At 31.7% G+C, this 26,224-nt stretch overlaps 1 protein-coding gene across 1 annotated transcript in view; it reads right to left on the reverse strand.

The window, feature by feature from the left end:
* GlcT (ceramide glucosyltransferase) overlaps nucleotides 1-26,224 on the reverse strand; it is a 73,396-nt gene that overhangs the window by 43,013 nt on the left and 4,159 nt on the right. The window contains exons 4-5 of the mRNA XM_072546769.1: nucleotides 22,357-22,472; nucleotides 22,040-22,305 (exon numbers count right to left, since the gene is read on the reverse strand). Coding sequence (XP_072402870.1) covers nucleotides 22,040-22,305; nucleotides 22,357-22,472 — 382 coding nt within the window. The remainder of the gene's footprint in view (nucleotides 1-22,039; nucleotides 22,306-22,356; nucleotides 22,473-26,224) is intronic.

Consider the following 26,224-nt stretch of genomic DNA (forward strand, 5'->3'; position numbering starts at 1 on the left):
AAGCTCCTGACAAGCAAGGAATTGTCTCTTCCTCTAAAACTCATCATCATCAACCTATATGCATCCACTGCAGGACATAGACCTCCCTCAGCTCTTTCCATCTGTCTCTGTCTTGTGCGGCTTGCATCTAGTTATTGCTAACAGGCTTCAGGTCGTCAGTCAACACCCAACATCTGGCGCTTCATAGCCCTTTGAGTCGCGCGAATCTTATTCACTAATTTTTTTGTAGGTAAGTGTTAATGTTTCCGCACCATAAGTGAGTACAGGTAACACACATTAATCAAAGATTTTCCTTTTGAGGCATATGGGTAGATCCGATTTAAATTTCATGTAAGTACCTATACGATGCAGTCTGCACAATATTCCGTCCATCAACAGCAATATTTCGATTTAGCACAGATTAGTCATTATTTGCGTTTTGTTCATATTATTCTTTACCTCTAAAACTACAATTAGTTAAATCCTACATTTTCCCGATATTACTATATTCTGCGCAGGCCCACACGCTAACAAAGATTTCTTAATTTATCCTGGACCAAACATGCCACATAGAGGTAATCCATAGAATTGGAACAAAAAAGGAATCGTGAGGATAATTTAACAAAGAAAACTTGAATATGTAGGCCACATATTGGAGCAAGATACGTACCGCCTACTGCAATTGATTATCCAGGGAAACATAGACAGTAGACGAGGGTCGGGAAGGGGAAGACACTCGTAGCTTCAAAATTTGCGAAAATCGTTCGGGCTCACATAGGCTGAACTATTCAGAAGTGCCGTAAGCAAGATCCCATGTGAATAGCCAACGTTCGCAGCAGACATGGCACCTGAAGAAGAAGGAATTTGACGAATATCCTCACGAATCGGATAAATAATATAATAGAACTGAAGATGAGACTTCAAGCGGGATGCTATGATTTCTACCGAAACAACAATATATTCCGAAGTGAAATTTATTCAAGTGGCACACATTAGATTGATGGAGCATCAAGTGATAGATACATGGACAACCTAGAGAAGCAAAATATGTTGGAGTTGTAGAAAAGTTGCCACACAGAGGAAGATTAATTTCGAATCGTCACCATAAGACCAGTTCCCTTCATTTTTAATCATATATTTACATAAACTTTTCCACTGTTCCAATTTTCATTTTCTATACTAATGTCGAGCAAAATTTATCCCAAAACCTTGATTTTTAAATAAGGAACCATAAATTCAAATAAAGTAATTAGCTTATCAATAATAGTCGTCGTCAATAAAACATACCCTATTTAAAAATATAATGTACATTTTTAAGAGTGTTCAATGATTTATTTTAAATATTTTATATTTCAAATATAGTAGTAACATAAAAAATGCTCCTACTTCTGTATAAAAAAACTGGCTTACGAAATAAAGTTTAATCATGAATATGAATCATTTCGTTATCAGTTTTTAATTTTCCATGTTTAATTTTAACGGCAGATAAAGTTATTTCGTTGTATAACTGAGTTGACTTCGTATAGTCACCGGACAATGTAAAGTATTACTTCAGATTTTGATTACTTCTCGGAAATGGATTGGGCTACTCTTTTAAGCACATGAATCCCATGAAGCATAAAACCTGTCGTTTTGGAGATTACCAAAGGACGAAATATTTATATAGTGCCCATCTAAACTAAAGATACGTATAAGATGGTACATAATTCCAGAATTCTGGAATGGATATCATGAGTAAATGTTAAATACGACAATTGGCTGCAGTATGATCGATTTATAACAGACGACTTCCGTAAAAAAGGTTCTTTGCTCTACTGACAGCTAAATTGATATATCTTAATGGAAATATAAACCGATACAAAAATTCAAGCTTTCAGTACAAGTTTTTACCTCTAACTGAGGAGTTTTCGTTGTTCTATATTATTTTTGATGGAGTATTATTTTCCAAGGAAACTAATGTTCTGATAAAAACTTTATATTTCGTCTATATTAACACCACAAATTTTTGTAAAAAAAATCTTTGTATCAAAATATTTTTTCTAAATAAGCGAAGATTATCTTTTTAATTAACAAAGCTCTTTCCGCAATAAGCGAAGGAAGGCACTTACTTTTTCACGTTCCATTGGACTCAAGAAATTTTATTATAAATCACAAGTTCCTAAAGGAATTCGCACCTAATTGGTTTATTACGGATCAACGAAGTTTTACAGAATCATGTCTTAAGATATTTTGCTGGAGTATAGCGAAGCAATAAACTTAGTATCTGAAATAAATCATCAGTGAAATATTCACGAACTGTAATATCAGCAATTAGTCAATTCCTGGGGAAAAAATTATATACAGGGTAGCGAAAAAGTATGGAAACACGGTAACTTCTCTGAAACCAATCAATATACTCGTATATTTATGAAATTCTAGGATCATGAATAAGATGATATTCTGCATTTTCTAGAGAGTATTTATGTGACATCAGTGTTTAGCGTATCGCCGCCATCTTGATTTTTTTTAAATAGCAACCCAGTTCAAGTGATACACTTATCATAGAAAAGATTATTTTCCCCCTTTTCAGCAATACCAAAAAAGTACCATATTACTAATATGGTAATACAAGAAAAATTTCCAAAGACATAATATATGTAATTGTTGAACAATTTATATTAATGTTGAAGAGTAACAATTAAAATGAAAAAAAATGCATTTTGTACAAAAACTGCTCAAAGTGTTGGCCAGCTGATTCTTAGCAATAATACAATCTCTCTTAGAATTTTCGAATAGAATCATTGATCGTTTCTGGAGAAACTGCCTACATTTCAAGACGTATGCTATCCTTTAATTAAACCATTTAAATTATAGTACATTTGAAAATGATTGATCCAAAAATTTCTATTATTAACTATTATAATTAAATATTAACTATTCACATCCAATGTCAGTAACGTGAGCCTTTGCAATTCGGGGATTCCCTTGTTACATGATTGTCCCTATTACATCATTGAGAGTTTCGCATTGAAAGGTATAACCTGTTATTGTTTTAAAATAATTTCTCTTAGCGGTTCTTCGTTTTATAATAAGTTGTTTAAAATTTTGCTGATCCCAAGTTGCAGTATAATAAGCAGCACTGTTTTCGGATTGAAAGATTTCAAGCTCGTAAAGTTTTATTTTTCATTAGAAGGGGTTTTTGCCATCTCAATATCGTAAGTCTAATTTTTTTTTATTTCTTTTTTTAAGATTTTATTTGACCCAATAGAGAAAAAAAACATCAAAGACAATCAATTTCGTTGGAAACTAAAATTACAATTTTAGATCCCTTCGGAAAAGGAGAAGGATCTAAGGCAAATGGAAAACATTTTAATTTAGTCGAATCAACTGTAAGAGCAACAAAGAAGAATGAAGTTGCTAAAGAAAATCTATAATTTCTGGTACAAAATTTAGCGCCAAATTTTTATCTTACTCAAGGGATGTATTATTATAAAGAACAGAAAGAGCCATCGCAATTTGGAGTTAGGAACTAATTCAAAGAAGAATTCCTGTAAGTGGTTATTTAATCCAAGAAAAAGCTTTTCAGTTTTATGAGTTAATGAAACAGTCTCCCACTGGCCAAGCTGGTAAAAAATTTTCAGCTAGTAAAGGATGGCTAATCGGGTTTATAAAAAGAAATGCATTTCATAATATCACGATCACAGAAGAGAGTGCTACAGCAGATAAAGCAGCAGCAAAAATATTTCCACGGGAGTTAGCGAAAATTATTGAAGATAGGGACTATTGTGCCGATCACGTATTTAACGCTGATGAAACGGGACTGTATTGGAAAAAAATGCCTAACCGTACTTACATCGCAAAAGATGAAAAAACTGCAAGTGGACATAAAGCAAGTAAAGACGGAGTAACATTATTGCATACTTTGTAGCAATACATCAGGAAATAGGATGTTGAAACCGCTCTTAATAAATAAATCTTTTAGACCACGTGCTTTAAAAGACAAAGATTTACTTTAAAAGTAAAACAATAAAAAGTAGCTGATGTTAGAAAATTGATAGAAAAACATTATAATTTAAACTGGAAGAGTATTGAAGAATTAAGCTATTTTAAACACGTTTTAGAACGAGACAACTTCGGAAAACATCCACCTGCAGACGAAGTTCATAAATAATTAGTTTACTTTTAACAACAATACTAGTAAAATAAACAGGTTCCCCTGTTTTGCTGTTTATCGACACGATATGAATAAAAATAAGTAGTCACAAAAACGAATAAAAATATGGACCAGTTATTTTTAAGCTTTTGTATGAATTTCTTTCAGATATTCGAAGTAATTTATCATGCAGCCTATTTCTTTTAATTTCTGGAAACTTTTTTGTTTTTGTCTTGGTTTTATGTAATTTTCTTATATGCGCTTTTTTGTAGAACGTATCCACCGCATAATACAAGACCTTACTCTATATATATATATATATATATATATATATATATATATATATATATATATATATATATATATATAAAGATATGACGCATTTACGGTGAATGACCAAGTCAGTGATCACAGATCAGGTAATATCAGTTTTTCGAATTGATCAAATTTTTCCCTCATAGTAATTAAAATTAAATTCCATTTTAATTCGCTTATCATTAAATCACGTTAGTGTTTAAAATAGTTAGTACGGTCATTAATAATTAATAGTTTTTAGTTGCAACTTGTTATTAAGAAAGTTATAATTCAGCAAATTATACATCTAGTAAAAAATAATCACTGATATCGACGGAATAGAAAACATGAATCAATTTTCATGTCTAATTCAAACTGAAAGCCAGTTGTTGAGATGCTGCATATAGTGGGGAATTATACTAGATGTATGTTACATTGCTGAACAGAGGCCTTCATCTCAAATATCCCCAGTGCCTCAAGATTAATTATAGCTAATTATCCAAACATTTAAGTCTATATGCTGAAGTTCTTGAAATTCTATAATTCTTTCTTCTAATGACATCGTCGTGATGTTCATTCTCAATCAGCCCTAATTTGTCCATTGTTGAATAGGCCTCCTCCAGGCATTTCCATCTATTTCTGTTGTGTTCCTCTGCGTACAAGGTTTTTGCAATTATCTTTGTGTATTTTTTATGTATTTTAATTTATAAACTAGCAAATTAAAGAACATTTTAAGTAACGTAAGAAACGTTTTATAGGCAAAAAATGACTTTTTCACTTTTTAAGGTTGTTTAAAACAAGGACAAAGCAAAATCAACTATACGTCTTTACGGGTTTTTCATCAGCTACCCCTCATATTCCTTTTAGAACCATCAATCATCTGTATAAGATTTTTACGTGAAATCAATCGACTGCGAAACCCCGGACTTAGAGCCTTACTTCTGGAACTGGCTTCGTTTCAAACACATAATTAGTTTTATACTATTCAAATAAAATCAGAAATTCCTCTTAGAAAAGTATTAACACACCCAAAATACACAAAAAGAGGAAGAATTTATACAGAGTACAAGGTCGATCAAAAATTACTAACCGATCGTTGCAAAATAACCAAAAAAATCTAAAAGTGAAAAAGAATTCCACAAAGGCAAGAAAGAGTTTACAAACGAAACAGAATGAGTATGAAAGGGAAAATAAGAATGAAAAACAACAAAAGAAAAAAAAAGATACTTCTAATCTTGTCTAAAATGCTGAAAAAATGTCTAAAAAATAACTGAAAACATATATACAGAGTCAACTATTTAAAATAAATCTACGTTATTATGGAATATTAGTTAACTGGTATTCTTCTGCTTCACCTAAATACATAATTTGATCTAGTCGAAAAATTGTTTATTGAAAAGTTTCTTTGTAAACATATCAATAAGTTTCATAACTTTTTATACACACTATACCCATTTTTTATTACTATTTCTGATTAATACTAATCACCGGCATGTTTTTTGTAGACATACACGCTTACACATTAATGTATATTAGCAGCCAAACCACAATTACGCCATACATATATTTATGTTGAATGGTGCGTTTTCAACATCGATTTTCCTCGGTGTTCTTTCCGACAAATCAATTCTTGTGAAAACACTATCTCCGTTTGTAATTATTATCGGTTTCATTAATATTGGAATAATGAATGGAAACCTTCGGTGTTATGATTTAATTGACCATTGCAACTACTTCCGGTAATAGGAATGTGCAATGTAAGTCGTGGTTTTAATGGTGACGGATTATCTAATATGAACTCAACAAATAAAAAAAAGATAATCTATTATGCTACATTGCACTGTAACGTGTTAAAAGATAATATTGCAATTGCGGAATTGTTTCCACTCCTGCTAATGCATTTTTATAATGAAAACTAGCTCTGGGCTAAATTACAAGTGTGGTATCAATCTTATTCAAGCAATTCCTTACCACATTCGATACATATGGACGAAAAGATTAAGGCTGAGGCAAAAGAGAGTACATATAATACAAAATGATCTACTAAACAGTCAAAACATATCTTTTAAAAAATTAAAAATTATAAAAAAAATTAAAAAAGAATTAAAAAAACTTACATCTTAAAAAAATGTCTTTTTGGTTAACCCTTATCCGAAAAAGGTGGGTGGGTCCAACTGACCCAAGACTGAATTTCACTGAATTTGTTTAGAAGTATGTTTCCTTCAACATAGTCATGAGTTATTCAAAATATTCATTGTCATTTGTGAAATTATTGCGTCGAAAGAATTTTGTCACGTAAAGGGGCAACACGGGCCCGTCGGACCCTATTTGTATTTATGCCTAAAGTCTAAATCTTTGTTACAGAAGTTAATCTGGAAGTCAGGTAATGTTTTTGTGGATTATCTAAACGACTTTTATGATTCCAGAAATCCAATAATAAAGTCTAAACGTGTAACAAACAATGTAAACATCTATTTGATGTGAACATCAAAGTGATGCTTACAATAGGTGTTATATCTGTTCTAAATGAATTGTAAAAACTGATAATCATTGTTGGAATGCAATAATAGTGTTAGGTAGGTACCTATACATATTTTAAAATAAATAATGCATTTGCTATCAGTCGTTTGATATCGATGTTAGTGTCGATAACTAAGCTCCTAAAATTATATTGAATTACAGTGAAAGTAGATAGTGCGAATAAAATTATTCGCACATTATCAGCTGCAGAACTGCAAGATATTGATAATAATTTATGAGATTCCGATGATGAAGAATCTCCTGAAATAGATGGCATTGAAAGTGACTCTAAAATTGAAGATCATCTTTCGTAAGCAAGTGAAGAGGATGATCAGCAAGTAGTATTGAGTGATAATGAAGAAGAATGTGTAGCTACAAGTTCCCAGATTTCAGAGTGTGTAATTTTTGAAACTAAGGATGGAATTAACTGGAAGAGTCAACCACAACCGACAACCGTAATGTTAGCCCCTGGTCAAAGTGTAGATGATTCTGTTGATTCCTTTTGTTTGTTTGTGGACGAAAAAATTGTGAGCAAAATAGTGAAGTGTATAAATAAAGAAGCCGAAAAAGTTCTCGGGATAGAGAACTGGAAATATTGCGACTCTACAGAGCTATATGCCTTTATTTTACTACTACTAACTGCAGGGCACCTGAGTGCCAACATCCATAATGTAGATATACTTTGAAGTAAGTTTTATGGACCTACTATATTTAAAGCTACCATGGGGCTAAAACGATTCAAAAATTTGTTAAGATTTGTTCGATTTGACGATAAGGAGCATGAGGTCTGAACGAAGAAGGAACGACAAATTAGCAGCAATATGCGATGTGTGGAATCAAGTCGAGCAAAACTTTCAGAAATACTATTTACCAGGAAAAAACATAACGGTAGATGAGCAACTTGTTCCGTATCGAAGTAGGTGACCTTTCAAGCAGTATATGCCTTCAAAGCCAAATAAGTATGGCATGAAAATATGGTGGGCCTGTGACTCGGAAACATATTACCCTTTAGGTGGAATATCATATACAGGAAAAAACGGAAATACAGTAGCCAAAGGTCTTGCATCTGTTGTAAAGCAACTCGTTGAGCCTTATTTTAATTCCAAGAACAGTGGTGGGCCCAACGGACCTAAGTTGCCCGGTTACGTAAGTAAAATGTGTTGCCCCAATAAGGGTTAATAAATTGGTAACCAAACAGTTATTATTTTGTCCCAAATTTGACAGCTATCAAACCAAAGAACAAGCTGTATTTGAACAACTTTATTAAAAGGTTGACGAACTCCAAATGCTGTCTTAAAATTGCCATTAAACATACAAATCAATGAAACACCATCTTGAAACATTGCCAAAAATAGCAAAATTTAGAAAATTTTACAGGTATACAAATTAATCGTTTGGGAAAAATGTACGATGTCCTATAAGGTCATCGGAGACACTGGACAGAACTTCGTGGAAGATATTCCAGAAAACCAATACATTTTTCGTAGAGCCATGAGGCATCAGGTGATTTTCGTCGGACTTTTTTAAAAATTCGTAAACGTAACCAGGCTTCAATTGACAACTAACATACGAATGTTTTTACAACAAGATCAAAGTGCAATTGTGTTTTCAAAGCAATGTTAAACATTGGAAATGGAAAAGTCGCTTTTGACAACTCGACCGGATCGGATTGATCACATTACCACCAGAATTCTGTGACTTCACAAACTCAAAAGAGCAGCTTATTCAGTGTGTTTTTCCAGACATAATACAACAGTTAAATGATCATTATTGGCTGAGTGAACGAGCAATATGGCGGCAAAAAATACAGATGTCGATGAGATTAATACGACCATTCAGAATTTTCTTCCAGGAAAGTTGTTTTCGTTAAAATCAGAGTGTTTGAATTCATTGAAATTTCCTGGACTGCCACCTCATAATTTACAATTAAAAATAGGATCAGTTGTCAGTATGCTGCGTAACATTAATCAACCTTGCCTGTGCAATAGAACGAAATTGACTGTAAACAGGCTAATGAATAATTTCATTGAGGCAACGATCATCAAGGAAAAGTACTAAACTAAAATTCCAACGGACTAACTATTTGATTTTAAGCGTCTACAATCTCCCGTGAGTTGGGCTTTTGCAATGACGATAAACAAATCGCAAGACATTAGAGTTTCCATGTTTCGTGCGTCGAAAAACTGCCATCATTGTATATATAAAAAATATTGTGTACCAGAAAGGAATCGATTACTTTTTCATACATAATATTTTTAGTATTTTTTGGTTTTCTTTTAATTTTTAATTATTAAACTTTAACACTGATTTTAATATATATTATATATATATATATATATATATATATATATATATATATATATATATATATATATATATATATATATATATATATATAAAGACCATCTAATTCTTTCAACGAGACCGGAGGAATGGTGTAACAGATAGACCAAAAAGCCAGAAAAAGTGGAATATATCCAACATTTACTGATAGATCATTGGTGCTACGCCAGCAGTTTGGAGCCCGTTACAGCTTTTCCTGATGGTAAATGGTTCTTGGCAGTCTAATGCAAATAGTTTTTGCAGAAATAGCTCTACAACTTTAGAAACTAATAATAAATTTAATTTAAATTTAATTCCATTCTGTTATATTCGTAAAACTTCTATAGTGTATAAATGATCCTGCTATTGTAAGTATATTAAATACGTGATTAAGTCACATGCTTTTGTTTTCATTTCTTCTCCTTTTTTTTTTTCTCCTTCGTATGTTATGAAGCCTGGCTATTCTTGTTCTTGCTGGACTTTTTTTCTATGCACAATACCTTGAAATATGGTCTGAAGTAGATCGTATGTTGTCACATAGTTCGTCACGGTTGTTTTCATTTCTTCAATAACATCTATAGGATTTCTTTGAGGGTCTGTTAAGTGACCCGGCCTTTTTGATTTATAGAGGCCTGTTGTTTCTTTGACCTTTTTGTGGAGGTTCAATCAATCGTTTTTCTGATTTAATATCTAATAGCAATTAATCCAGAAGCCAAGCGATTATCTTTAAAAAGAGAATAGATAGACTACAAGAACAGCTAACAGCGCTAGACAGACCCAAAGAATAGCAAAACGAAGTTAAATACTTACGAGTCACAATGGACCAAGGTCTAACATTTACATTACATGTTAACGCGACAATCCAGAAAACAACAATGGTCAGAGCCGCAATAAGAAGACTTACAGCAAGAATAAGCAAATTAGCTATGAAAACAAAAGTAAGACTGATAAACAGCACCATACTACCAATAATTACATAAGCATATCTTGCATGGGGACACACAAGTCATAGCAACAAAAAGAAGATTCAAACAGCACATAACTGGCCTAGAGAAACTGCAAACGTGCCTAGATACGTCGCTGATTTCTAGTAATACATTTATTAGTGATCAGTGTAGTCGTGTCTGGGGCTCAGGAGACTGAGACCTCGGAAGCCGTGAAGACAACATCGAAGAGGATGTCGAAAGCTCGGCGCAATGATAATCGACGCGGTTCAACACGGAAGACTGTTGAGTTTAATATTAAGTCCTGTAATAGTATTAATCTTAGCTTTAAGTTTAATATATAATAATATAATTTAATATAATTTAATATATATATATATATATATATATATATATATATATATATATATATATATTACATATTGTTTTGTTAATCACTGTATTGGGTGAACAAATTACGAAAAATATTGCTGTTTAAAATCAAAAGCAGATTATTTATTTTATTAATTTACCACTAGACGACAATCCAAAATTATTTACAAAGTATTTAACACTACATAGTTTTGAACAAAAATAGGTTTCTATAAACTTGTGTTGACTCAATGTAAATGTCACATTTTAAGATAAGATTAAAATTGTTGAAAAAGGTGAAACTGTTTACATATTTGATAACGTTTTCTTTGTCACTTGAACTAACCGCCATCAGTGTTTTTTGTTTACTATTAATCACCTAGCATTACCAAAGTTCTTAGAAAGAAAGATGGAAAATAATCATTAGGACTATCATCACTTTTGAATGTATCTCTTCTATACCCCAGCTTTTTCGGATTTTTTAAGATTTCAATAATTTTATTGAACGATAGAATTTTTGTTTAATGTATTGCATACTGATAATTATTTACAATGCTATGTTTGCTCGTTCAATATATTATTGCAAGGCCAATACCAATTAGCAGTCTTGATCTTATATAAATAACGCCTTTAATTTACAGTAAATATATATATATATATATATATATATATATATATATATATATATATATATATATATATATATATATATATATATCTAGGCTGGCCTAGATATTAACCTCGCGAAAACAGAGTACCTATCTACAAGTGAAGAAGACATAGAAGATCTACAGATTGATGACAACGTAACAATCAAAGGAAAGGATAAATTCAAATACCTAGGGTTCATAATCACGAAAAAGGCAACAACAGAGGAAGAAATTACACAAAGATTAGGACAAACAAGAACAGCAATCCGACAACTTAACTCAGTATGGTGGGATAGACACCTAAATATGAAGACAAAAACGCAGATTTATAAAACATTAGTGCGAAGTATTATGACATATGGGGCCGAAAATTGGATCATAAACAAGAAAAACAGCAGTAAGATAATAGCAACAGAGATGGAATGCCTGCGAAGATGATGCCTGCGAAGATGCTGCAGAGTAACAAGAATGGATAGGAGAAGTAATGACGAAATAAAGCCAAGAACATCAATAGAAACAGACATACTAACATATATAGAACAAAAAAGACTAAAGTGGTATGGACATGTAAGAAGAGCTAGCGACAGCAGATGGATAAAAAGAATAACCGAATGGAGCCCCATAGGAAGGAGGAAAAGAGGACGACCCCGAAAATCCTGGAGGAACGAAGTAGACGACGCCATGAGTAAGAGAGGACTAAACGATGGAGAATGGAACAACAGAGAGAGATGGAAACGGTTGAGCGAGGGAAGGCAGTGAATACTGTAGAATCCCTAAATATATATATATATATATATATATATATATATATATATATATATACGAGTATATTTGGTGGATATCTTTCGGGAAAGCGTCAGGTAAAGGATTGGCTAAAGATGGTATAAGCCAGTTTGGTGAAGAACTTTATTCTAAATGTGAAATTTTCGGTGATGGCTGTCACCTTCATCAGCACCTAAATGGAAAACTGGAGTACAAATGGTGGAAGTTAGCATTTAAAACTTACATTGAAAATGTTCAGTTAGTCCTTGTAGTGAACATTGACATGAAATATGTTAAAAATCATTTAAAATTTTAAATAAAAACATTTCAACATAAAAGGGTCTTTTTACAAATACAACACAAAAACATCTAAAAAACAACAAAAACTGCAACTTCATGTCAAAGGCACGTTAAAGGAAAGAAGTAGAAGTGGAAGTAGAAGAATTCTTATATTCTACTTCTTCCCTTTGAGGTGCCTTTGACAACAACTTGTAGTTTTTGATGATATATATATATATATATATATATATATATATATATATATATATATACATATATATATATATATATATATACATATATATATATATATATATATATATACATATATATATATATATATATATATATATATATATATATATAAAGTAAATAATCCTATAAAGGGGACAGTAAGAACTCACTTAATATCGCATACAATAAACATTTGAGAAAAAACCTCAGTGCGAAATTTAAGAAGGGAGACGTCGGTAGAAGAACAGTTTGGGTTTATGCTGATGCGTCTGTAGCATCACATTTCGAAGGCCTCAAGCTTTTTTAAAGAAACTTCTGAAAGTGTTCAAGTCTCCACTCCATTTAATAACGAAGAAAATACATAGCACCCGATGATAGAGATTGGTGCCAAGTGGTAAATCGTGACTTCTGAAAAAACACTTCAGAAAAATCATAGTATGTGATTGGTCTGCAAGAAGACAACCAAATACAATGATGCTAGTAAAATTCTCCTGTTAGTGGTCCCTTTATAAATCTTGAGGAAAACCCAGGAAAAAAGTCATGACACTATCCCGACCCGGTCAGTATTAGGTCTTATAGTTAGTTTACCCTCAATAGTAATATCAAACTCTAATTGTATATATATATATATATATATATATATATATATATATATATATATATATATGTATGTAAAAGATGACACAACGTTATAACAGATAATGAACGCATTTGAATTTTGTTGTTATCGAATAATGCGCAAAATACAAAAATGGAAACAACTAATCAACTTCGTTAAAGAGAGTATTTTGTTCATATTATAAAAAATCAAAAATATAATCTCGTACAATTATCATCGGAGGGAAGATGAATGGTAGAAAGCTATCGAGAAGACGACAAATCATTGATAAAGTTTTTTTCTACTTCACATTTAACCCTTTACAAGTGGTTGCTTTTACCCTGAGGTGGATGTCACCCCTTCTAGTGCTTTAAAAACCTTTATTTTTGTTTTGTGATTAATGAATTATGACGAAAATACTAATGGCCCCTATTTTTTTCGATGACAAACAATCTGAAAATCATTCCATAATTACAGCCCCAATTTAAAATATTCCTTATTACTGTAATTCACTTTATTTGTGTATTGTAATATGTCTAGAAGTTTAAAGTTTTTGTAATTTTACAAAATATGGCCTTTTCTTCAAAACAACTAAATAAAAAAAAACTGTTAATGATACGCATAATTTTGGTTTTTTTTTAGGATAAAAATTGAGTAAGATATGACCGTTTAAAATCTGAATATTACGTCAAAAGCCCTTTCAGCACAAACCCTCTTAAAAATAAAAAAAAATATTTATTTCAACTTAAAACTCTTTAAAAATCCACATAACGGTTTTTCGAAGAACTTGATAGTTTATGGGTAAAAAAAATGCATGGAAAAGCATGGAAAATTTTTTGTAGCTGTAACAAAGGGTGGGATTCAGCGTGCGGTTGCAGGAGAGTAGGGAGAGTATAATATGCAGCGGTGACAGTTGCCAAAACACGGCTCTGAGAAAGACGAGGATGAGGCGGACGTGGAAAACAATCTTCAATCAAGGACAAATGGGAAACGGATGGATAGGATTTTTGATTAATTATGTTTTTTTAATCTGCAATTTAAATAAAAAAACTAAAACCCACGTAAAAATAAAATTTTAATTTTCTATATTTTTAGTTAAAAATTGGTTTTAAGGAATTGATAAAATAAATATATTAAATTTTTTTAAAAGGTTTTTATAAGGGTTGAAACTTATAAATAAATGATAAAATTTAAAACAGTAAATAAATCTTAATTTAAAATGACTGCATATTAAATCATTCCAAATTGGTGAATAACATTTTTCGACATTATTTTTTTAATGATTACTGTCATAGTGATCATGTGGTATTTAGGGATCTATAACTTTATAACAAGTTTTAAATTGGCCTTATTTATTCCTCACAATGTCAATTGATGTCTAATTTAAAGAAAATTTAGGTTCCAAGCTTGAATCTACAATTTATAGTTTTTTCCCCAAAAAAATAATTAATAATAATTCCCCATTATAAGTAATATCTAAATACAAATCGTCATGCAAATCGGTAACGTATAATTATTGCAGGTTGCTAAAGAACATTTTGAAGATTTTCTAATTATAACTGGGTCGCTTTTAGGGGTGACATTGTTCAATAAATCATAAGTTATATCCCTTGAATCTATAATCATAAAATTAGGTATTTCCGAATAGGGGTAAGTTTCACATCTAAAAAATAAAAAGCAACCCCTGGCCAGGTAAGTAGAAAATATATCCAAATATTTGTGCAAATCGGTGCTGTTTAGCAAGATTATAGGATAATTGATATACGACTGTGTCCTGCATCCATAAAATAGAAAACGTTTTAAAAAAATTGCATACTTCTATAGTACATTTGAAAATGATTGATAGGACAAATTTTATTGCACGTGAGATAAAACAAAATATAACATCATAAAACAGTGACGGAGATTTTGTAAAATAAAATATTCAGCATTGTTCTGAAAATTATTTGATTTTACCTAAAATTTATTTCAATTCTTGTCTTCAATTTTGTAGTCATATTAATCAACCAAATTATATAAGTCAGTAATCTCTACAGGTACAAAATATTTACAATTTCCAAGCAGCAGAACGTGTTTTGAAAATTGTGGATCATTTTAATTAAGATTAACAGGTTGTGTTTGTAATGTCTCGTGATTATAACACGCAGAATTATTAGTTCTATAATAAAAAACGATATTAATAAGTGAACTTGTTTAGTAAAAATGTCAGAAAAGTGTAATTTTACTCCTGTGAAATTAAAGTATCATCTAACAGTACATGATGCTCTTTTTACTGTTCGGAGTAAAGTTTATAAGTATTTAGATATGACCGGAGTTGGAGAAGCAACTATTTATAGACTTTTAAAGCAACGAAAGGGTGGAAGTATTACAGAAGCACCTAAAACGTCGTTAGTAAAATGTTCGTCAACTATTATCTGACTCTATATCAAAAATTTCATCTGACAATTGGCAAAAAGCTGTAAGACGTGTCATAGCAGAGGAAGAAACATTCTGGAAACTCGATATGTTAATAAAGGAAACAATAGAACCAATTATTATTTCTGTGGAAAATGAAGAAACTGATTATGATGAGTGCCTCGTTATCGGAAGAAGACAACTTATGTATTTAGGTTTGTAATTATATATTTATATTACTAATTATAAGTTTATATGACGCTAGTACCCGAAATATATTTACTATTAAATTGTACGGAAATGTCCTAAACCAATATTTAGTATTTTTATAAATATTATTGTGTGTACGTAATATTGACATTTTAGTATTTTTATATTAAAGTAATTTCATGTTTTCCGTCATTGTGGCGTTCAGGTATTGCTTAACCCCTTAGGGTTTGCTCATTTGCATTTTATGAGGTATTATATTTGAGGTTTGTCGGGGTGATCTCGAGTGAAAATTCAGACAAGAAGGTATCGATTATTACGTTTTTTCTGTATTGACCAACTCTGTATTTAGACTTTTCCTATAAAATGTATGCTACTAATCATTTTCAAATGTACTCTAATACTTTTCAAAATACCCTCACGTTTTTATCTTCTTTTAAAGACTTTCCTCTCCCTCTCTCTACATCTCTTTTTTTATCATTAGTACGACACATATAACTTGCTTTTTTAACTTAATAAGATTTGATTAAATTATGCGCGTTAATTCAACAACCAAATCGTAGTTTTATTACGGTATTTCGCGTTTTATGAATCGGCCATAAACATAAAACATTATTCAACTATATATAACATTTAATAACATGCATTAATATTATTATCCCATTATTTCTTTGGTTATGACTTTATTTTATTTTATTAAAGTAATTAAACTTATAAACAGTAAATAAAAATTATTTAATCAACTAATTTAATTAGTTAACACATTGGCAACAAATAACCCCCGCATATTTAAATTCAGAGGACCTTCATAGATAAATTCGACATAATTTGCCATAATTCTTTAGTTTCTTACTAAATTATATATTAATTGCTTTAGAATTGCTTCTATCTAACCTAATTAACAAGGTAGTTTGCGTGCATTCGTCGTCCATGTCTCTAGCGTTTATTTGCTTTTTATATTTCATTTTTTACAATCGATATAATTTCAAGATTTTATCGCAAATTATTAGATCACAATGAAGGCAACTATGTTTACAAAAGAAATAATGTGAGTAAAATTAAAATTATAAGATTAGTTTAAAGTTTTATTAGAAGATGTTTTAGATATTTGAAAACTGTTTCTTAAGAACAAATTCAAAATCACGAATTATACTGGTCTGTGTTATCCTGATAGACCTATTTTGTTTTAGATATTTAGCGTCCCTGCGTACACGACCTCTAAGATTTTCCCTCGATCCTTAATCTGAGAAAACCAGCTCCAAATCTGAGTCCTATAGTACATTTGAAACGATTAATAGCACAAATTTAATATCTTCTTATTTGAATTTTTATTCTAATTTAATATGACCCCGAAAAATCTCAAATACAATACATCATAAAATGCAAATGAGCAAACCCTAAAGGCGGGGTCCCACCAGTCGCGTTATTCTGCGCTGCGCCGCTCTGCTTCGAGCAGCGCGGAGCAGAACTATACAGAGCCGCGCAACTTTGCGCATGTGATTCTAGAGGAGCAAATAAGTTCCAGTTTTTATTTACGCGCGCACGATGGAAACAAAATTAGCAATAGCAAGTGCTGCTGTTATAGTAATTAACCATTTTTTACAAGAAAAACGAAAGACCCGGAGGAAACGTCGTTATTGGGTTACACCAGTATTTAAAAGTAGACAAGTTTATAATGGAAATAATCTTTTAAGTGATTTAGTTGCAGGACAGTTTCAAAATTTTTGTCGTATGTCGTTACACGATTTCGAGTACCTGTTAACAATGATTGAACCAGTAATGAGAAAGAGATGAAACAAAGCATTTATCAATGTCTATGAAATTAAAATGTAAAATTAGCTTTGCCTGTGCCCATTGACTTTTTCATTTTCACCTTTTCTCTTCTATATGAAGACAACAAAGACGTCATCTTTGTTTTAGCTTCAGCGACGGAACAACCGATATTGTCTGCAATAAATACCCATGCATCATATTTCTTACTTTTTATATGATAATTATTGCTTTTCGGATTCCACAATTCCGGTTTGTCTCTGTATGCCTAAATAAGTTTTTCAGCTTCTTCATGATTCCACTCAAAACTCATCGCGAAGATAGTACAGAAACACAATAATCTGTAAAAATGGTCTTCAATCACAAACACCGTTCCAACTAAACGCGCACTTTCCTTTGATCTACACTACTTTACCGACAACCAACGGATAATGTTCGTTCTTGTTTGAACTTGCACGGCGCAGCGCTACTTGTCGTTCCCACTAGTCGCTCAAGCTCGCTCCGCGCACAAATGAACCAAAACAAACAGCGCGGCGCAGCGCAGCGCGACTGGTGGGACCCCGCCTTAAGGGATTAAGCAATAACTGAACGCCTCAGTGACGGAGAACAATAAATTACTTTAATATAAATAAACTAAAATGTCAATATTACGTACCCACATTAGTTTTTATAAAAATACTAAATATTGATTTAGGACATATCCTTACAATTTAATAATAAATATATTTCGGGTACTAGCGTCATATATACTTATAATTAGTAATATAAATTGTAGTAGTAGTAAAAAGTATAATAAATTTTTGTCAACAAAAAACAAAATTTGTTTAATTTATTAATGTTTGTACTTTGAGAGCGATTTCCGAAGTGGAAATTGAAAAGTCAATAAACTTATTTTAACCTTCATTTATGGGTTATTCCCGTTAAAATAGTAATTACTATAAATTGGTATGTTTACAAGTTTTAGGTAAAACCCAAACATTTTCACAACAATGCTCAATATTTTATTTTAGAAAATCTCCGTTACTCTTTTTAAATATACTATATCTAAAAATTTTCAGAAGAAATCGAGCGAAAGGCACAAAATACCTTCATAAACTCCGTTACCAAGAAAATACCGTAAATAAAAACGAATAAATACTCCAAATAGTTTGATTTTTGCAGTATGTTTTATAGAAAATAAGCCACTAACAAATAATATTCCAAGAGTTTGCAATCAGCCCACGAGAGGGATGACCAGAGCAAACACAAATCCCATATTGCAAGGTTATCTAAATGTTCAAAATGGTCATGAGTAGGAATATTTTATTCCACTCTGTATATACCTCTGAATTACAGGCAGGGATTTATGCAATCTTGCATTGTGCAAGAGAAATTAACATAAAAAATGCACAAACTGTAACGAATCAGATTTCTAAGCGGCCATGAAGGTTCTTAGAAGCCCTAAAGTAGACTCTAGGCTAATGTGAGAATGCCGAGAACATAACAGTGCCCCACTCGTATGTATAAAAGAGCTGATGAACGTGCCAGAAGAAAATTTGCTACTCCAGAAAAAAATCTGGATCCGAAGACAACACTGAAAAAATATATCCAATCAAGCCCACAGTAAAATGTTTAGAATAAAATAGAATAAACTGCGAGTCAAAAAGTGTTCACTGCCTGCTAAATCGCAGGCAGTGAACACTTTTTGAAGATTACCAAGTGACTTAAAACAACAGTGGCATACTGTTGCCATTCACTAAACATGTATAAGCTGGTACACGTTTCAGAAATCTGGAATGGGTATCATGAATAAATGGAAGATGAACAATAACACAACTGGCTGCAGACAACCAGTATAATGGTTTCTGAGAAAAAAAATCAGCGCTGGGAAATGACATCAGACATTGAATTGAAAAGAAACGAAAGATTACGAAAAATGAAAAACAACAAAGCTGTAGAAAAGGTAGCACACATGAAATGAAACTTGGCCGGACAGGTGAGCCTGAGTGATGCACTAAACGCCTAGTGAAGTGTCGTCCTAAATTTGATGCGTATAAAGATATTTATAGATGAATTATACAGTGCTAGTCAAAAGTATGGTTATACTTATGCTGTAACGTCATCTGTCACTATTATGTCACCTGTTACGACTAGTTGAAAAGCGTACGTCTATTTATTACCTCCCTTCAAATTTCACTATTATAACAATAACCGTTCAAAAGATACGAGGGGGGAACGGACTTTTGACTAGCACGGTATAACGAGAGTTACAACAAACTGGATTTTAACGACACAAAATTAGAAGCACTGGAGACAAATGAAGGAGACTTATGCTCAACAGTTGACGCTGCAGGCTCTGATCATGATGAATTTAGTTTTTTTATAATCGGATTCCAAGAGAAGAAGAGGAATCAAGCAATCTCAAAGTTATAAGAACACGACGTCACCTCGGCCAAAAAATTGTTGAAATAGTATCATATTTCCACTGAAATATTTTGTATATTTTCGTGTGTACTGCCTGAGACAAAACATAATACACGATTACTTCTTGTGTCAGTGATTGTATTATCAAAGAATATTCGATCGCGTATTTTATCAAAAATCCAAGTGTGCTTGAACTTGTTTCAAGGAAACACCTGATAACGTGCTTGTAGAGACATAAGTGTTGACGAAAATATTTCTGAAAACTTTCAAACCACGTCTGTTTTACCTAACGCAAACAATTAACGACCAGAATTAATAAATATTTATAACGCTTTTGCTATAAATCGATTAACGTAGAAATTGAAAAGGTATATAGTACATTTGAAAATGATTGATAGGAGAAATTTTATTGCACGAGAGGTAAAACCGAATATATATATATATATATATATATATATATATATATATATATATATATATATATATATATATATATAACATCATAAAACGGAGATTGATGACGAAGATTTCTTTATAAAACTTTCTAGTTGTTTTCAGAATATCCTGTTTATCTGTTGTTGCCTTTTCATCTTTGTCTCCCAGCGTGAATATATATCTGTTTTACTTCGTGTGAGTTCTCTTTTCATTATCTTCAAACCTTTGTTCTCTTCTACCGTTTGAATAATTACATTTATATTATATCTTCTGAGATCTTTTCTAATTTCTGCTGAAATTCTTTTATTAATTTTCTATATTCTTCTTTGTTTCCCTTTTCTTTCTTTCTCGCTTAGTTGTTGTCGTATTTACATTAGAGCCTTTGTATCTTTGCTAATATTTTCGCTTTTGGTGTCCTTTTTTTGCAAAATTTGAGTTGTGCCTTTTTAAACGAGTCTGTTAATTTATTGTGATCGTCGATACTGAGATTTGGTATTATTACTCTGTAAAGTTTCGACTATATATTTTATGTATGATTCTGGCTGTTTTGGTGGATTCCAAACTATGCGTTCGCAACTGCTGCTCTTTCATCATTGCTCTTTCTTTTTATAGGATTATCGTTACTCAGGCTCTTACTGGTCTGTCATCGACTCCTACTGATATTTTATTGAGTATAGTTACGTACATCTTGAACTATTTGTTTTTTGTCTGTTATATAATCATATTCACTTTTAGTTCTTTCGTCTGGACTAACCCTCGTTTATTTTTTACTCTGTGTCTTCTTTAAAAAAGTGTTCAGTGTTCTTTAAAATCTCCCGATTACCACTTCTTGTTCGACCTTTTTCTTTCCAATTTGACTTCGGAGAACGAAAAAATTCTTATTGAAAGTGAAACTTACGTGTCCAATAAGTTAGATTTGCTAAAACCAAAAATTAAGTACGCTTTGGCATTACTATTTCCTTCCCTGTATCATTGAAGTTGCACCAATTGACAAAACTTATAATTACAATGCATCAGGCGAATTAATAAGTATCACGCGAATAGGAAAAGTATTTTAGTCCAATGTTAAATCTATAAAGAAATCTAACTAGGTGAACTAAATATGGGAACGAACCTGGAAAACTTTGGTTGTGGGTAATTTAAATGAAACTATCGTTTCTCATGCAAGTAAATAAAAAATCACAAAATTTTACCAAATGCGACAATTAGAAAATTGAAAATTAGTACAAACTGAAATAATTATTTTATTACCTATCAATGTCTCGACTTTTTCATTTTATGTAGAAAATAATGTAAATTTCATAAAAATTTTCATATGTCACTTTATTGTAATTGAACGAGTCGGTTATACCTAATAAATGTTATATTTTAAAGCCGGCTTCCTTTATGAAAGCCGAAATAACAAATAAATAATTTTATTAATATTTGTAGACTATCACGATCGGAGTTTTGGAATGATTACTTTATTTTCCGGATTTATCGACGATAGTTTGGAATTATTTCTTGTAAGGTACCGTCTCTGCGGTTGCAGCAAATATTGTCAAAGGCGAACAGACAGCTGTCGTTAAATCGGTGAATCAAAAAAATTATAAAGGTTGTTCACACCACCTCTGATGATATATGCTGGAGATGCGGATGAAATAATTCTAGACAACTGCATATAAACCCGTGAAACAACGTAGTACTAAATCAAATTAATTCATATCTCAAAAATTTCAAAGCAGTATTATAAAAGCAGAGGTGAGAAAAAGTTAAAAAAACTTACCTTGTAAGTCTGGCTTGAAAACTATTTACATCACAGATACCAGAATTTTGTAGAGCAGGCTGACTACTAATGGCAGTTTTCCATCCGTTGTCGAGGAATGACTTAGCTATAAAAAAATCTTCAGCTAAATAACAGCCAAATTTTTTCAAACCACCCTGGTCCTCCAAAACAGTCTTCCTCATTAGTGTTGACATGCCCGTGTGACAGTTGACTCCTAACAAATCTGCCCCTAAGTACATCCTTGATTGTGCGGTACCAAAATAGATCTACAAAACAATATGTGTAAGTTTGAGTCTTAGCAAAATCGTGCAAGGTACCTTCTCTAAGGTGGCAGCAAATCCAGGTCTAAAATCAGATGTGAAAGGCATCTGGTGTACAATGCCAGTTTTTTCAGTCAGATGTTCTACCATATCAAGTAAAGTATCTTCTTTCACTAAAATAACAAAGTTGCATACCGAAACGCATTCTATATCTAATATCAGATGGTCAGAACTTAATTTATAGTATTTTTTCTACTTTTTACTAAAATCTGTTATTTATCAACAATCTAACAATCAATACTTAACTATAAATAATTTTTTTAGGAAATAATATTGAAAGAAATCTCAAAAGAAACATTAAATTAATGAATATTTATATATATTAAGGTCTCAAAAATAATTTCGTAAACAAAATATTTTTTTTTTTGACTATGTATTAGTTCTTTATGTCTCTCAGTGTCAATAAAATTATCAGCAAGCGGGGGAGAAGCTTTAATTCTCCAATATTTGTTTGTAAGATTCTGGACTGCTATATTTGATATTTTCTTGACCATAAATGTACTAAAAGTCCTGTACTTTATTAACTGTTTATTGACTAAATACTGTCTTCGAAAGCATAAAGGTGGTTCTTGTGCTTCAGCGAGAACTGCACAATTAGGTGACGACACCATAGTTCCTAGACTTATTTTAATTGCCTTATATTGAATTCTGTCTGGGATTAATAGGTTTGATTTGCTAGTTGATACATAAAGAGTACATAATCCATAATCCTTATTGAGCGGATGTAAAAATTATAAAAAATAAGGGATAATTTAACATCTACATCTCATTTATAGTTGAAAAGTACACGCAGAATATTGAGCCCTTTCTCACCTGTACGTTGTAACGTAAAATTTTGCCAACCACATAGGGTATTATTATAGGGGGTTTGAAAACTGGGGACAGAAACTACTGGGGGTGGAGATACCGCAAGCAAAATAAACGAAACTGTGCGAACGACGCTCGAGTTTTTTTGGAAAACTGGGTCTTGGATAAGTTGAATGGCAATGGGGTTGGATTTGGGCAACTACAAAAATGAAACAAAGGGGTACTGACATGAATCTCCTGGAACAAATGGACAAACAAAACAAACAACAGGAAGGTCCGCTAGCAATTTAAAATGGACGCCGCATCAAGGTGCCAAATTATAACGATTACAACAACTAGTTGTAACTATTGAAATATATATTAGAAATACAAAAATGGTTAGGAGAGTTTTCTAAAATAAAAAGACAAAATGGGCCAGCTGATTCAAAACATCCTCAATTAAAACTTCGCGGAATGCAGATTTCTTTTGTTGATGATATTTGTTTCTTATGGCTTTTACACAATTCCAAATGTTTGAAAGGGGTGTAGATCTATTGAGTTGATTAAGAAAAGTTATCCAACTATTTTTTATTTTAACTTTATTGTACAATTGATCTAAAAAATGGATTTACTATGGAGTAATGAAAGTACAGTTTGGTACTGAACGAGTATATTTATTTATAGAAGTATTTATGAAAATATTGAGTTGTCGAAAAGTCAAAAATGATATAAAATGTCGAGACAAACGCGTTTAGAAGTTTTTGCCTGCTTAAACTAAACCGCTGAGGTCGTCTAAACGCACCTATAGATTATAGTATATTTCACGCTTTTTCAAAAAGCTATAATCCTTTTCGTTACCGAGATATAGATATGGCTATTATATTAAATGGTTTCTAGACGTAAAACTTCTGCAATAAATTAGCAATTAATATCTTGAGGTTCGCTTTTTGGCCGATATTACGGTTTTTCCAGGGGTGAGTTTTGAGCTAAGGGATGATGGGGTAGTTTTTGGGGAGTCGTTAATATACCAATCAACAGCAATTAATTAGCAATAAAATATGCCGCCAAGATGGGCCCTGTACCCCTTTTTCTAGCGGAGATATAGCTATAGCTATGCTAGCTCTACTGTAAAGTTACCATAGCCACTGTTTCTCGGACAAGGCTACAGCAATAAATTTTTTCTTTCTGTAATTAATCATCAATAAATTATAGTGTTGGTTTGAATTCGACCTTATAAAACGGATTTGCTAACTTTACAGACATGATTGGCAAAAAAATAAATGAAAACCCAAAATTGTTCAAATCTTTGAGTATAACACAATTTTTAAAAAATCTATATATACTTACAGTGTTAGTCAAAAGTCCATTTCCCCTCCCCTATCTTTTGAACGGTTATACTAAAATAGTGAAATTTGTAGAGAGGTAATAAACAGACGTAGGCTTCTTAACTAGTCACAACACGTGACGTAATAGTGACAGATGACGATACAGCGCTACTGTGACAGATAATTTTAAATAGGACCTCATGGCAAGTAATACTTTGTTTGAAAGGTATTGAAAATACCTATTTAACCATATTAATTTTATTTGAGTTTAAGCTCATTTTGATGAATAAATTAAATAAATACTAAAATTGTAGTTTCGCATTTAATTAATAAATATTAAAACCTCCGCCTCTGGTTACTTGTCAAAAAGTTGACGTTTTCAATTCTCTAATTGTTTTTACGTTAGAATACTTATTAATTAAATGCGAAACTACAATTATTTTAATATACCTATTCAACCAGTAAGACGTTACCTAGATGAGGAATATCGTGGTAGATGGATTGGACATATATATGGATATATATATATATATATATATATATATATATATATATATATATATAGAGAGAGAGAGAGAGAGAGAGAGAAAGGGAGAGAGAGAGAGAGGGAGATAAGAGAGAGATAAGAGAGAGATAGAGAGAGAGATCGCGTCTTTTATTTTTATAGAAAAACTTCAACGCTAATCTGTTAAGATAAATTAAACTACTACGTGTAAACTACCGACATCAGGAAGACAAAAAGACTGCATGTAATATGTACTTAATTATGAGTGATATGTTCGTTGATAATACTCACTTCGCGGACATGATTTTACGCATGGTTGTCTACTATTACAAAATGACCTCTACCTAACACATAAGAATGTATAAGAAGCAGTTTTTTGTACTTTTTAATAAAATTATATTTGATACGATAGTGTAGTGCAAGGTTGTGTGTCTGGTTTTTCCAGGCATTTTATGATTTCATTGCAAAATAATCTACTATATTTATCATGGAATTTGATTTGCGGGTATTTTAATGTCTAACCATAGACAATTCAAGTAATTGTTATGATAAATACAAAATTCTATTTACTTAATACAAATATTTCGGTAATTTAATTAACTAGTAAACGGCTGTAAAAATATAATGGATATAGATATATATATATATATATATATATAGTAAAACCTCCCTTAACCGAAACCTTTTTAACCGAAACATCGTTTAACCGAAACGGCTGAAGGTTTCAATAATTTCACCAATAAAAAGTAAATGTTTGTCGCAAAACGTAAACAATTCCGTTAATTTCACTCACCAATTGATGTCTATGTGTGTTGGGAAATCACAAAAACTAAGAGCTCTAAAAGATATTTCCGAAAAGACATTTTAAGGTATAGAAGCCAAAAAAGTTCATGGATGTAGACCACTTTATTTTTAGAATGGTTTGAAAATGTATTCGTCTCAAGTGTAAAATCCTTTTTAAAATCAAAAAACCTTCTCATCAAAGCATTGTTGCTTGTTGACAATGCGCCCTCACCCTCAAAATCTACAAAATGGTGACAATTGTCAGATTTTTGCCACCGAATGTCACAAGCTTAATCCAGCCGTTAGACCAGGGAGTCATAGAGAAATTATAGAGAAGCGTTCTTAAGACATCTGTTATTCTTCTTCTTTCTTCTTCGTCTAGCCATTCACGTCCACATCTGAACATAAGCCTCTTCGAGTCTTCCTTTCCATTGTTTTTTATTGTACGCTACTTGTAGCCAATTTT

Source organism: Diabrotica undecimpunctata, chromosome 10 (assembly GCF_040954645.1).
Source record: "Diabrotica undecimpunctata isolate CICGRU chromosome 10, icDiaUnde3, whole genome shotgun sequence".
Classification (NCBI taxonomy): Eukaryota; Metazoa; Arthropoda; class Insecta; order Coleoptera; family Chrysomelidae; genus Diabrotica; species Diabrotica undecimpunctata.